Here is a 14440-nt window from a genome sequence, read left to right on the forward strand (position 1 = left end):
ATTCGGTTTTACTTTGGTAACTCTGTCCTTGTGTGTTGCCATGTGCTTTACTTCCTGTTTTATTTTGTAGTGTTCAGATCTAATGTGTCCTTGTCTAGCTTTGTTTCCTTTGGTTTGATAACCTGATGTTTCCTCTGTGCGTCCCTCCCTGCTCGTTTGCCTGTGTATTTAAGCCCTCAGCTCTGTTCTGTCTTTGCTGAGTGTCCTGTCCCTGCGGTTGTTGGATGACTCTGCTTCTGTTTGGATGTCTTAGTTCTGGTTTTTGGTTTTCCTTCATTTTTGGATTCTGTTGCCTTTGGATTACTCCTTTGTTTGGACTCTTGCCTTGTGCTTTTTGGAAACCTGTTTCAGACAAGTTTTTGGTCTAATAAATATTTTGAACTGCAACCGTGCTGTTGTCCTCATTTGGCTCCACACCTCAGTTTACCTGCCACTGCACTCAGCCATTCCATGAGAGCAGAGGTGAACTGTTCAGCCAATTAAAACCATCCAGGAACTTCCAACTGCTGCTACTACTACACACACACACACACACGCACCACATTAACGTTAGTGCAGTTAACTAGTTCTAGATGCAATTCAGTATTCCAACAATGCTGTTAACTTTATTGAAATTCAATTTACAAACAGTCAGACATTCCAGCTTATGAACACAATACAGAGGATTAAGATAATATAATAGTGCGACGCCCTGTGGGGTCATGTGTGGGTTTGGCCCATCTCTCTCTCTTCCTTGTAGAGGAAGAGCTGAATGCAGTGACTCTGGGTACCTGGGCTAATTGCCCTGTAGAGTATTTAACGCTTTATTCTCATTCTTGGAAAAGGGCGGTTGCTGCTGGGCTGAGGACGGACCTCCCTGCTAACCCTCTGTTTTCCTCCACATGCTTTGTTTCTGGACATGCTGTGTTAGTGGTAGTTGTTATTTCTTGTACTTTGCCACACCCTTACACACATTTTCCATGCATCCATCATCCTGCCCTAACACGACTGCAACCACTGATGTTCATACATGCTGCAAACTATAAAGAAGGAATTGTCTAATTTGAAAACTAAAATTATCTTCTGACATCAAAGATTCAACTACATCTCCTTTAAACTTGTTAAGGAGAACGGCGACACCTGCTGCTTGTTTACAGGAATGACAGAAATAACACTGTGCTTTTCAAAACTTCCCATCACAGTCTACTGTGTGAGTCTCTCCTAAAAATGCTGTCACGGACACCTCTGACATTAGGAGATATTATTTTGACTTCCTCAATAAATGATTCCAGTTTCTGACTCATTTCTCTTTAACTTGTTTAACATTTCCTCTACCTGTTCATGTTATCAGCTGTTGTGCCTCAATATTCAGCTGCTAAACAAAGCAGTGTTAAAGTGCCACATATTTGAATGGGGTCTGGTGTATCTGAGCTGCTCTTCTTCTCAGGGCTGCGTTTGATGATGCTAAACTGGCGGTACAGTGTTCGTTCAAAGGGACTTGAACCACGAGTTTCATCATATCAAGGTCTCTTGGTTCTGTAGTCCCCAAACAGATCAAGATCCTTTCCAGACAGTCAGACTGGATGAAAGACACATGTCACACACATGTGTTTTTAGTGTTGAGTTTCTTGTTTCCTGACTCGAACTCGAGTCCCCGTCTCTGCTGAAAACACACATCTAATCATCATTCAGGCTGATGTTTTGGGTTTGTGTTTCCTGTTTTAGTTTGTTGTTTTTCTTCCCCTTGTGTCATTGTCTTGTTGTACTTCCTGTTGTCTGATGTGGATCACCTGAGCCTCGTTGTCTCATTGTGGTTTCAGTGTTCACCACAGTCTGCTCTGTGTTTAGGTCTGTTTTTCCAGTGTCGCTACCTCTCATGTGTCTCACCAGTGTTCCTCGTGCCGGCCAAGTGTTTTGTGGATTTCTGGATTTGTGGAAATCTTCAGATTTAAGGACTATCACCTGATTCTTTTGGACTACTTCCCCACCACTGGGTTCTCTGGATTATTGTTTCTTCATCTCAGACTGCCACCTTCACCGCTCACCTGTACATTCCCACCAGTTTGTTAATAAAACCTCACTCACCATAGCTCTGGCTAGAGTTTCTGCTTTGGGGTTTAAACTCCTGTTTCCTGTGTGTCTGAATTATGATTGAACAGAACAGCTGATGTTTCAGTCCTGTATCTGGCTAGTTTCTTGCTGTAATTCATAGTATATCTGTGAAGAATTAGTATGAAGCTAATTTACTCTAGAGCTCTGCGGTGAAGACAAGTGTGATGTTGACCTCAGTAATAAACTAAATGTGACTGGAACTGTTGTGGTACTGCAGAATCTCCCCACTTCCTTGTGTTCTTTTGTTCCCCCCTTCCCTGTGTTTTCTGTCTGTCCTCCCTGTCTGTGTTCTTCTTCTTCTTCTTGTAAGATTCCGGCAGTGTGGACGCTTATGAGCATATTACTGCCCTCCACAGGTCAAAGTTTGAACTAAATTCTTACATACAGTCCTGTGTCATGCAAGAATTGAAGGACTGCCTTGGAGATCAGTTTATGCTCGTCACTGTGCCCAAACAAAGATAAAACAGAAAAAGCCTCAACTCCAAGTCCTGATAGTTTATTAACGAGTACATTTCTTTCTGTCCTATACCTTCTGCACTCCAGGAAAACATGCCCCACTGTCTCAACACTCCCACATTCACACAAGCCCGAAACATGCTTCCCTACAATGCACAAAGAATAATTTAATCCACAGTGCCCCAACCTCAATCTGTACATTTTAACTGAGTCCCTGTGGGACAAAATAATACATAAACATCTCTGTTGCAAGTAAACCTAGCTCTAAAAACCACATTCAAGATGTCATTTACAATGTCAGGTCGGGCTTTAGATTTTCCTACTTTCAAATATTCTAGAGCACCTGTAGAATCAGAGCAGATAATGACTTCTCTAGGTTTGACTTCCTCAATCCACCATAAAGCCCATAAAATTGCCATTAATTCAGCAGTGAGGACAGAGCTTCCATTAGAAATACGCAGACCAATTTCCAACCCTAACTGCTCCACATACACCCCGAATCCAGCTCTCCCACTAACTGGATCTCTAGATCCATCTGTATAAACAATCATTGTGCTCCCACTAATTGAATTAAGATATTCCTCTATTTTTAGTGCCACTTCCCACTTATCTTTTCCCTGAAGAAAACCAAGCTCGATATTTATTTCAGGCATCACCCAATATGGTATTGGTGGCCAACTTATATGCTCTACAGTACCTCCCTGATCCATGCACATCTTACCTGCCCACTGATTTACTATGTCAAAAAATGTTTTGTATCTATTAGCTCCTGCAACCTCTTGCAACAGACACCTTGCTGGGAAGGTACGATTACACCCACTAAGTTTGACCCAGTATTGTAACCCTAACTTAATGCGTCTTAACCATAAGGGCATTTCTCCCATTTCAATGAGTAGGGCAGGGACTGGGGAGGTTCTAAAGGCCCCACACCAAAGCCTCTAAGCCCTTGCCTGCACCACATCTAACCTATCCAGAACAGTTTTGGAAGCAGATCCATACACAAAGCTCCCATAATCTCGAGCAGATCTAATCATGGCCTGAAAAATTAGCAGCATCGTCTCCCTATTAGCCCCCCACTCACACCCAGCCAGACTTCTCATTACATTCAGAACTTTTTCACACTTCAACACAATTTTATCTACATGCACAGCCCAAGTCATACGCTCTTCAAACCAAACACCTAAAAATTTAAAAACCTTTACCTTCTCCAATGGAGACCCATACATATATAGCCCTAGTTTAGGTAACTTTCTTTTAAATCCAAATACTATATATTTAGTCTTAGAAGCAGATATTTTAAAGCCCCATGTATTCCCCCATTCCTCTACAGATACCAACACTCTTTGAATCTGTTTTAACACAAACTCTACATTACGCCCTCTTTTCCAAATGGCCCCGTCATCTGCAAATAAAGATAACCCGAATCCTCTTTCTACTTTACCAAAGATATCATTGATCATTATATTAAATAACACTGGACTAATTACACTTCCCTGTGGGGTTCCATTCTCTATGCCCACAGTCTTTGAATTAATACTACCAACCTTTACTTGTATTGTTCTTTTCATTAAAAAATCCTTTATCCAATTAAAATTCGTCCCCTAACTCCCAAGTCAAAAATTTTAATCATCAATCCCTCCTTCCACAAAGAATCATAAGCCTTCTCAATATCCAGGAATCCACTCACTACTATTTCCTTATTGCTAAATGCCCTTTTAATATCTTGATCTAAAACTGCAACTGATTCCATTGTAGACCTTCCATTCCTAAATCCATTCTGTACATCAACATAGTGTCCTCTTGTTTCTAAAAAAAATATACTAATCTGTTAGTTACCATCCTCTCCATAATCTTACAGATCACTGCTGTGAGCGCTATAGGACGGTATGATCCAGGGTCAGATGCCTCTTTCCCTGGTTTCAAGATAGGGACCACAACTGCATGTTTCCACTCCTTGGGCAAATAACCCTATGCCCACTCAGTATTAAACAAAGCTAAGATTTCTTCAAGTACAAACTCATCTAGATATTTAAACAACTCATAAGATAGCCTATCTCTCCCTGGGGTAGTATTTGCCCCAGACATAATTGCTTCCTTCAACTCTTTTAAAGAAAAAACGGATTAATAGGATTTTCATTTTCTAAACTCCTCTCCAGCTTCCACTGATTAACTTCAATCAATTCATTCCTCTTCCTACGCCTCTCAACCCCCATTATCTCTGATCTATGTACAGCTTGAAACCTCTCAACAAACATGTCTGCTTTCTCTTTATTGGAAACTGCTACCACCTCTCCCTTCTGTAACACTGGCATCAATCTTTTTTTATATACCCCTGACATTCTACGTACTACTGACCACAAATGCCTTACTGGAGTCTCAGGACCTAACGTACCACAAAACTTCCTCCAACTGTTTCTTTTTGCATCCTTTATAACTCGTCTTGCTACTGCCCTTAGACGCTTGTACTCCATTGCATTAACCAACATTGGATACTTTCTTAATCTTCTATATGCTTTATTCCTACTCCTTACAGCTTCATCACATTCTTTGTTCCACCAAGGAACCAGCATACGTGACCTAGGTTCCTGCTTCACAGGAATGGTATAGCAAGCAGCCTCATGCATCATGAGACTAATTGAAGTATTCCAGTTATCTACAGAACCCTCACTATCAACATCTCCTACTAAGCTTTGAGCTTCCTCCCGGTATTTATCCCACTTGGCCTGAGAAAAATTATATCTAGGGACACTCTTTTCCACTTCTCTTCTCAACTCTCTACCAAATCTGCATAAAATTGGATAATTGTCACTACCCAGTGTATAGGAATCTATAACATCCCATTCACAATTCTAGCTAAATTTGATGATGCAATTGATAAGTCTATATGGCTGCAGGTATTTCTCCCAATATTATACCTAGTCGGCCTTCCATCATTTAACACTACCAACTCATATTTGTCTAAAAAATCTTCTACTATAACACCATTTTTATCCCTGTGGTCACTCCCCCATATTGGATTGTGCACATTAAAATCCCCAATCCATATAACAGGACACCTTACCTTCTCCATTATCTCATCAAAGTCTAATAATACCAAAGTTTGACAAGGGTCACAGTAATAGAGCTGTGACTGCTCTAAACCTCCACAGCCAAACACTCAATATCAGAGTTAATGTCAACTTTTCTATATTGTACCCCAGTCTTAACAAAGGTTGCACAACCCCCGCCTGATCTATCAGGCCCATCTAATCTCAAACATTCATAACCTGGAATTACAAAATCTAGACAGGGCTTTAGCCATGTCTCTTGGATACATATCAAATCTGGTGCTTCTTTAAAATTATCTACAAACCTTTTTAACTCCTGACCATTTCCAATCAGACTCCGGGCATTCCATTGAAGAATATACCACATTAAAACATTAATGAGGGTCCTCATCATTCACCTCACTAACGTCCTCCATACTGCTAGTCTTCAACAACTGATCTGTCTATACACTGACTTTCCATCATGTATTGATGCAACTTTTCTGGCAACTGCTTTATACTCAGGTATCTTTCGGCTGCACCCACCACTAACCTAATGACATCTGACCGGTTAGTTGCTTTCTTAGCTCCCACCAACACATCAGAAACAAAAGACAAAAATGACTCCTTACTAAAAATTAGCATGTCAGATGAAGATGCAGGTGGTAGATTTGGCACAGAGACCTTGCATCCTAGCACCGGCCTTTCCCCAGGGCTTCCATTTCCGCTTTCTCTGGTCACTCTTTGAACCGCCTCTGCATATGTTACTTTGTTCTGATCCTTCACAACCTGCACCCGCCTAGCCTGGACAAAGTGCTCACAACCATAAAACCCTGCTGCATGATCCCCATCACAGTTAGGGCACTTAGGAGTCTCTGCCTTACAATTTTGTATGATATGATCTCCACCACACTTTGCACACAACACCAACTGATCTCCTCTCCTGTGTCGGCTTTGTGTATCTCCAAACCTTTTTCAAACGTATCAGCCAGTATTCCCCTGTCTGTGTTTGTCTGGGCGTGGCTACACTCTCTGGCTCCAGCGGCGCACCTGGTCCTCATTCCACTAATCAAGCTCCTGCAGTATTTCAACCCCAGTCCTCCTCACATTCTTCGCCAGATCGTCAGTTAACCACATGTGGTACATGCGTCAAGGCCAACTATCGTCTCCAGTAAGAGTCCTTGTAATTTCTGTCTCTCCCTGGATTAACCTGTTTTTCTCTGTGCCCAGGATCACACTACCTCCGGGAACCCTGCTGAACGCCACACCCCGCTCTGCTCACATCTTGCCTGGACTAACTCCCCTCCTCCGTGTTCTCCATTCTGCCCTGTTGGAACCTATCAATAAAACCCCTTTGTTACCCCTTCAAACTGTTCCGAGTCTGCCTTTGAGTCCTCAAGTTTTTGCATTATGACAGGAACACGTTCCTCAGTGAGGAAGATGAGAACATGTCCTGAAACTGTCCCCTGTTCACTTACCTGTCAGTCCAGTCTGATGAGCAGCATGAAGCAGCCCTTACCTCAACACACGGTTAAAGACGTAGAGAGCTACAACCAGCATCAACCATCCAGTATGCTAAAAAGGAAAACCCACTGTTCAGAGTGTGAAAGCTGTTAGATGACAGCCTCAAAGTGCTGCAGAGTTTGTTCATCTGTCAGTTACCAGATGGTGTCTGTGGTCCCCTGCAGCAGCTTCTTGTTTTACTGTCGGCTTCTCAAACTTCTGACAGATGAAAGCAAGTAGAGTTAATCATCATAACTGTGTTCACTGTACAGCTGATCAAGTCATTACTTTAAGCTTTTAGCAGTTTATCTTCCAGAAATGCAGTTTGTAGTTTTCAAAGTGTCCCCTGCAGAAAGCCAAGGTATTTAAAGAAGCAGTCTGACAGTTTGGGAAATCTGCTTGTTCTTGTTGGATCTCAGCTAATAATGAGCTAAAGGTTAAAAAGGGGAAACATACAGTAGACTTTACTAACTTCTACTGAAACATGTTGGTCTGATCTGTTGTGACTGTCCCTGTCACACTTTATCATTTCTGCCCCAAATTCTTATCTAAAAAAGTCTGAAAACTTCAGAAAGTGCAGGATGCCTCCCTGGTAACAGTGAGTTGCTCAAAGACAAACATTCACAGTTTGGTCTACAAACTGATTTTTATTGGATTTCCAGAAAATGTACAATTTCATAGAAACTGACATAAACTGTGGTTTAAGATTTTATCCAGATTGCCAAGCACACAACAGGTGCTGCAAAACAGCTGCTCTGAATCCCATCCTAAACAGCAGCATGCCTACCACTAAAACAGCAGAAATTACACTTAAAAAGTACAAAGTGCTAAAGACGTGTTGAGATGCTCTCCCTGTGTAAAACATCCAAACAACAGTCCAAATAAAGATTTAGGAAGAAGACAGCGAGGCGGCTAGAATGAGCTCAGTTCATCTAAAATATCTGCTTTGCTTCTGGGATTAAAGGAGAATAATGACAGACATCAACTTCCAGCTCCAAACTAATAAAACACATTTTATTTCCATGTGTTGAAGCCATCACAGTGAACCAGAGCAAGTTGACCAAAACATTTCCCAGCAGCCACTTCTCCCACAGCAGAGTCCAAACAGTGCTTCCTGCTCTCTACAGTTAGGTGTCTTATTGGAAATGGTCTCAGTAGATGACAGGATCTGTCTCGTCTCTATCCTTTCTATTGGCCTCCATTTCTCCTCCTGTTTCCTCCCCTTTCTCTCTCTCCCTCTTTCTCTGCATACATGAAGCTGACTGTGGAAATGTTGTCATCATTCATACTGATGGACTGCTGATATCATTGCTGTCCATTCTGCAGCAACACACAGAGGCCAAAAGCTTGTCTATGAACCCTTTCCTCATGAACACATACAGGAACAAGTCTGCAAGAGGATTCAACCTGATGAAGATGAGATACAGGAGTTCTAGGGTCCTGTGATATCCTCCCAATAACAAAATGATCGTGGGCAGGAACAGCAGAGTGTAAATAAGCAGCACCAGAACCAAAATTCCCACAATTCGTCGTTTTTCATCAGAGGGGACCGAGATGGAAGCAGACAGGGCTTTGAGGGTCCCAACCAGGGAGAATATTAACAGAGGGAAGGGAAGGAGGAGGAGGACGAGGAGGACAGTGAAGAGTGTGTGTAGATTCACACCATAAAGCCAACAAATGAACAAAAAGAGAAGTGGCAGGACCCAGACCAGGACACTGACCACCACAGAGGTCTTGATGGTTCGTCTGAAGCGGTACCACAGTGGGTGGGCGATGACCAAATACCTGTAATACAAGATGGACACAAAGTCTTTGAGGAGCTTCAGAGTTATAAACTAACATAATGTTCAGACACAGAAGGAGCTCCACACATACTGGATAGACAGATAGATACCTTTCCAGGGAGATGCAGACCATGAAGCAAATACTGGCAAACAGAGCAGAGAAGTGAATATATAAGAAGATGTCAGATATCTGTCCACGAATATTTGGTGCCACCCAAACGATCATGCAGCAGAACTGAAGGATGTCAGAAATGAGAAGGTTGATGAGGTAGATGGGAGCAACTTGATCTCTTCTCACCTGCAGGAAAACATTGGTAAAAGTCAACAAGCCGTTGGAAACATGTTGTGAAGTCCACCTCCTCCCAAATCTGTCATCTTGCTCTGCCCAGCAGCTGCACTCAGAGCCATTTCTGACTTTTTCATCCAACAGAATCTCAGATATGACCCACTGGCCAATCACTGCAGTAACAAGACTAAGGGCCAGATTTCCTGCAGCTTCTGCAGCAGTTTTTCAGCCACAGATATGAAGCATTCTGGCTCAAACACATGAGCTGGATTTATCCAGACCGGAGTCGCAGTTTGAGGCTCATGTTTGTGTTTGCAAGGTGAGCCTCTCTCCTACTTGAATCAGCATTTCAGGGAGGATGGCACAAATAAGAACTGGAGGCAAAGAACTTGCCTCCAAGTTATGTCTGCGTAACGCACGTGTCAGGTCTCTCCGCCGTGGCTGCCTGAAGCTTCACTTTCCCTGTCCTCGTGACTGTAACTTCCACTAACCACAAGAAAACAAAAAGGGGAAAAGAGCACGAGTGTTACTTTGTGGCTGTAACAACGCTGTTGACACAATGTCCAGATAACCTGCAAGCCCTGCTGGAGCAGGAGAACCCTACAACGATCAGTATTTAATGTTTAATTAGACTATAATCAAAACTCATGTTAGGTCTAATTTTTGGGACAAACAGGAAAGGGGTCGGGACAACTGCTCGTAATTCGGGACTGTCCCGGATTTTTCAGGACATCTGATCACTCTATTTAAGAGCTGTGAGAATCGCTGGGGTGTGTGTCGCATTGAACATTATGCCGCGGCAGTTGTGTGTGGCGTCGCTATGACGACCTGCTACGTACTATCTCTGGGTACTACCTGCAATGGAAAACGGAGCAGGGCCGAGTAGAGTCATGTCTATCGATTTGCAATATGGTAGCATTTTTCGGCAGGGCAGCATAGATCGAAACACCGGCAACAGTTCAATGTTTAGTCCTGATGGTAAGATGTGGAACAATGATGTTGTGTGGTTGTGGATGTAAGGCAGCTGCCTGTGTAAGCCCCTCGGTTTCCTGTTGCGCTGTCTATTCCCCAGTATGTCCAGCAGTTCGTGCAGTTTGTACCTTGCAGGACACCGTAGTTTTAAAGTACGTTAAAGCGGGGCCGCACCAGTCATCCACTTAAATTGTGCGTTGATACTGTTTGTTTACATTCTAAACTATATTTATGCCATTTGTGAGACTTGGTAAATGCTGCTAGTCTAAAGTTAACTCGGCATGTGTTTCTTGCTGTTGGTGTCTCTTGGTTAACCTGACTAGTGTGCTGTAAGCCATTAGGTGATTTAATCTCAGTAAAATAAATGTACGATGGGGCATTTGCTGTTTTCGGTACCTTGCATTTAGAGTTTGTTTTTTATATTAAGCTCTTTTTAGAGATGTATTCCATTTGACTGTACATTAACCTTCATTTAATTTATTTTTATTTTTGGTACTAAAATATTATTTAAGTAAGAGATTGATTTATTTTTGCAACAATATAAATGCCTTATGTTTACTTTTCGTGCCCTGTTAGGTATTGGCTGTGTATCAGAGAGGATTGTTGGAGCAATAAAGAGCAGTGAAGGTCTCAACCACAATCCCGAATCCAGCCTCTGGTGCCTCCTTCCATCCATACGACACCACACAACACCTACCAAAACACAATGCAGAGCCAAGGGGAGGCGTAGAGAGGCTGTGACAGTCTGCACTGACTCAGATCCTGTGGGTTACATGGACTTGTGAGTAACTTCTACCATCTGCTAGCTTACGGTCTCAGTCTGAAGCGCCTTTGATTTGGATCACACTACCTTGTTTCTTACGACCCGCCCTTCTCTGCTTGTGATTGGCTAGTAGTCCTTACCTAGGAACTGCGCATGTGCAACTACCAACAAAGATTTTCTACAAGTAAGATGCATCACTCTGTAGCTCAAGAGCAGAGCGTACAGCACACAGGGTGAAAAGAGGAGAAAATATGGTGGTTTTTGAAAATTAAACCATGTAAACCTGTTCTGGTACAACCCCTAAATAAGATTTTGAACCTGAAAATGAGCAGAATACCACCTCTTTAACCTCAACAGTTTAAGAGAGGGCTGGAATGGAGCCACACATGGAAACTGCATGTGTTTAGGGTCCAATCAGCTTCATGGACATTTGAATTCTGGAGTCAATTATTCCTGTCAGGTTATAGATCATTCCAAGCCTTTGTCCCAGCCCCCAAACCAGATCCAGATCCTTTACAGACAGACAGACTGTAGGACAGACACACCACACAGACAGGAAATAAATAACTCTCAGTCAGAATGTACATACCATAGAATAAAGAGCATAGATGGCCACCAGGGTCAGAGGAAGGCCGACAGCAACGATTATGCATGTCACCACACGTACAGGGTCAATGTGGTATTTGGAGGTGGTGCTGCTGTAACCGTAGCTTTGGTCCTGTGAGCTGCTGGTAATGTAGTAATCTTCCATTCTTCAGAGTGAAACGTGTTGTTTGAGAGATCAGGTTATTAAAGAGCAGGTTTTTAATTATTATTAATTATTAATCATTATTCTTTCTTTACCTAATTTTATTTAAATTCAATTTTATTTATATAGCGCCAAATCACATCAACAGTTATCTCAGAGCGCTTTTCATAAAAGAGCAGGTCTAGACGTACTCTATGATGATATTTACAGAAGCCCAACAGTTCCCACCGAATGAATTTAAAATACTAGTAATAGTATTTTAGAGAGTAAAAAGCCCAAAGGAAATCAACCCTAACTGGTTTAACCTCAGTATTCTGTCCACCTACAGTCCAAAGCTGTCTGCTTGTTCATTTATCTGTTTAATTCGTTCTACATAAAAGAAAAAAGGAATCTGACTAAATGTACCCGGAAAATCTGCCAGACCACCTGAATGAGTTCCTCCTCCAGAGTCCGATGTTTTGTCCTCTGCAGCCAAACCTCAAACATGGCCAGTGACAACATGCAGCAGGGTGACGATGATATATTGCTGCTCTTCTGAGACAAGGGAGTGTCTTATCCATACATTCTCTCATGAGAGGCTCCTTCCTTTGGCATCTGTAACTGCCAAATCTGGGCAAGTTGGGTCAAGTCAACATACTAGGTGTGTTTCATAATATCTCACATCAACACAGAACGAACCACATTTTAAACATCCAACATTGATCAATACCCAAGATATCTCCAAACACAGGACATCAAAATGTGCGATTCAAAGTAGGAGTAGAATATGTGATACATCTAATTAATGATACAAGTATAACTTCTTTGAATGTAGCTTAAGGACTCACATGTACAGGCTTGCCTGCCAAAGCAACAGGCTGATAATAATCTCTATCTGCTCTGAGATGTGATTGGGCCAGCCCAGTGTCAGTATAGAAAATTACCAAATGGGCCGTGTCCATGCTTTTACGACAAAGAGAAAAATACACTGCTACAGACTACCAAGGGGTAGTCTGATGGTGTAGAGATTTAAAAAAGAGGACAAGGGAGAGGATGAGCTTTCTGCGGAAGAGGACACACAGAAAACTGATGAAAAGGAAGCAGTAGAGATCTACATTCACACACGAGATGTATTTAAGCGCATGCCTGAACACAATCAGCGTGGCAGAGAAAGAGATTCCTTTTAAACTCAGGTTCAACAGAATGAGTCATCGTACTCTAACACTAAGCAGAATATTGGTGCTTTAAACTCGTCTTCAGGACTTTAGGTGTTGTTTTAGATTCAGTGTTTTCTTTGAGTTTCACTCTAAACGATTAGTTAGTTAACTTGGAATATATCCTGGTGTCAGAGGCCGAACTGGAGACGATCATTCATGCCTTTAGATTACTGTAACAGACATTTAACTTGTTTGAATAATGTGACAGCAATTCTTGTTTTCAACACCTGAGGCAAGCATACCAAAAAAAAAAAATCTGTAAATCCGTGTGTGGCTCGCTCTTCATTATTCAGTTTGTAATGGAAATTTCATGATAACCATCTATAAAACGCTGCCATGTAACTAATCTCACTAGGGGCCTCCAGCCTCTTGGGTATGGGGTCAATGGAAGGTAAATGTGTGTGATACTTTAACATATGTCCAGAGGGGTCAGGACTTTAAGGGGTTCACCACATGTACCTTGGACACGGGTGACTTTCTATAGATCCAGATTGAGAGTCCCCAAGGGAACACTGAAAGACACCATGTTCCTCTATTATAGCACTCTGACCCTGAGACAAAGATAAAAGCTGCATGAGCGGTTACACTGCAGCTCACTCGGATGATACTCTCTGATGTGTATGTGTCCCCGTGAGTTCCTTCTGCAGAAGACTTGAATAAAATTCACAGAAAGAAAAGTGTTTGCCTGAGCTGTTATTCAAACACACTTTTCCCACCACAATTTGGCGTTGTCGGCTCGTCACACGCGTGAGACGACTTGGACACTCGGAGCTGCAGGTGAAAAACCGTACGGCCGGAGTCTGAGAATCTGGGACTTCAAACCTCCCCTCCAAAATACAGGTGAGACGTGAGGGCCTGACGCCTGAGTTTCTGAGGCTCCTCACCGCTGTGATCCAAAAAGAACCTGGTGGCTGGCAACACTCTCTTTTTGGTGAGTAGACTGTTCAAGTGGAACGAGATTTAGAGATTTAGGACCCTGGGTGAGAACGTGCTGTGAGGCCGGTGGGTGGGGAAAGACATCAGATCAAAATGTTGACTTTCAAAGTCTACAGGTACATTGTAAAATATTTTCTTTGTAGTGAATGAGGTAAGAACTGTTCCAGAAACAGATTTTCTGATATCAAATTTGATAACCATGAGAAAGCCCTCTAAGAGATTTAAAAAAAAGTCATGACAAACAAATCTTTGTGAAAGATGTCTCTAGATATAACACCTTCCTGATGATGACCATGAAGCTAGCAGATCCAACCTGCAGTCTGTTTCTGAATAATATTGTTGATTGTTGTGATCACTGCAAAAGGGAAAAAGAAGAGCCCTCTCACCCCAAAGCACATTGAAGCATTTTAGACCATCCTAAAATGAGAGGCAAAGAAACAGGTAAATTAACTTTTTATGGATGACAGTGTTCACATTAAGGCACCATCGGCAGAAACCGCACATGGGGAAGGCCTGAGATTTTTGTTGATTTAAACTGGCTCTTCAGTCCCACCGACCCTGGGTCTCCCCGACTGTAACAAACCTTTCACACAGACTGTTGACAAAAAGGGAGGGTACATGACTCAGTACTACTACAAGACCATGGGGGACGATTGAGACCTGTAGCTTATTTTTCATC

The 14440-nt window shown here is 42.3% G+C and overlaps 1 protein-coding gene across 3 annotated transcripts in view; it reads right to left on the reverse strand.

Moving 5' to 3' along the window:
- LOC119911370 (G-protein coupled receptor 4-like) overlaps nt 1–12427 on the reverse strand; it is a 110341-nt gene extending 97914 nt beyond the window's left edge. The window contains exons 1-4 of one of the 3 annotated variants that reach the window (XM_038730250.1): nt 12035–12232; nt 11471–11633; nt 8971–9158; nt 8311–8861 (exon numbers count right to left, since the gene is read on the reverse strand). In XM_038730250.1, the coding sequence (XP_038586178.1) occupies nt 8360–8861; nt 8971–9158; nt 11471–11633; nt 12035–12201 (1020 nt within the window). In that variant the 5' untranslated portion in view covers nt 12202–12232 and the 3' untranslated portion in view covers nt 8311–8359. Of the gene's footprint in view, nt 1–8310; nt 8862–8970; nt 9159–11470; nt 11634–12034 lie in introns of those variants that run through there. The other 2 variants (XM_038730249.1, XM_038730248.1) reach the window with 2 other exon arrangements.
- Between the last annotated feature and the right edge of the window lie 2013 nt (nt 12428–14440).

The sequence above is a fragment of the Micropterus salmoides genome, unplaced genomic scaffold, assembly GCF_014851395.1.
Source record: "Micropterus salmoides isolate LMB-PRFRI ecotype aquatic unplaced genomic scaffold, ASM1485139v1 Ms_hic_scaffold_2, whole genome shotgun sequence".
Classification (NCBI taxonomy): domain Eukaryota; kingdom Metazoa; phylum Chordata; class Actinopteri; order Centrarchiformes; family Centrarchidae; genus Micropterus; species Micropterus salmoides.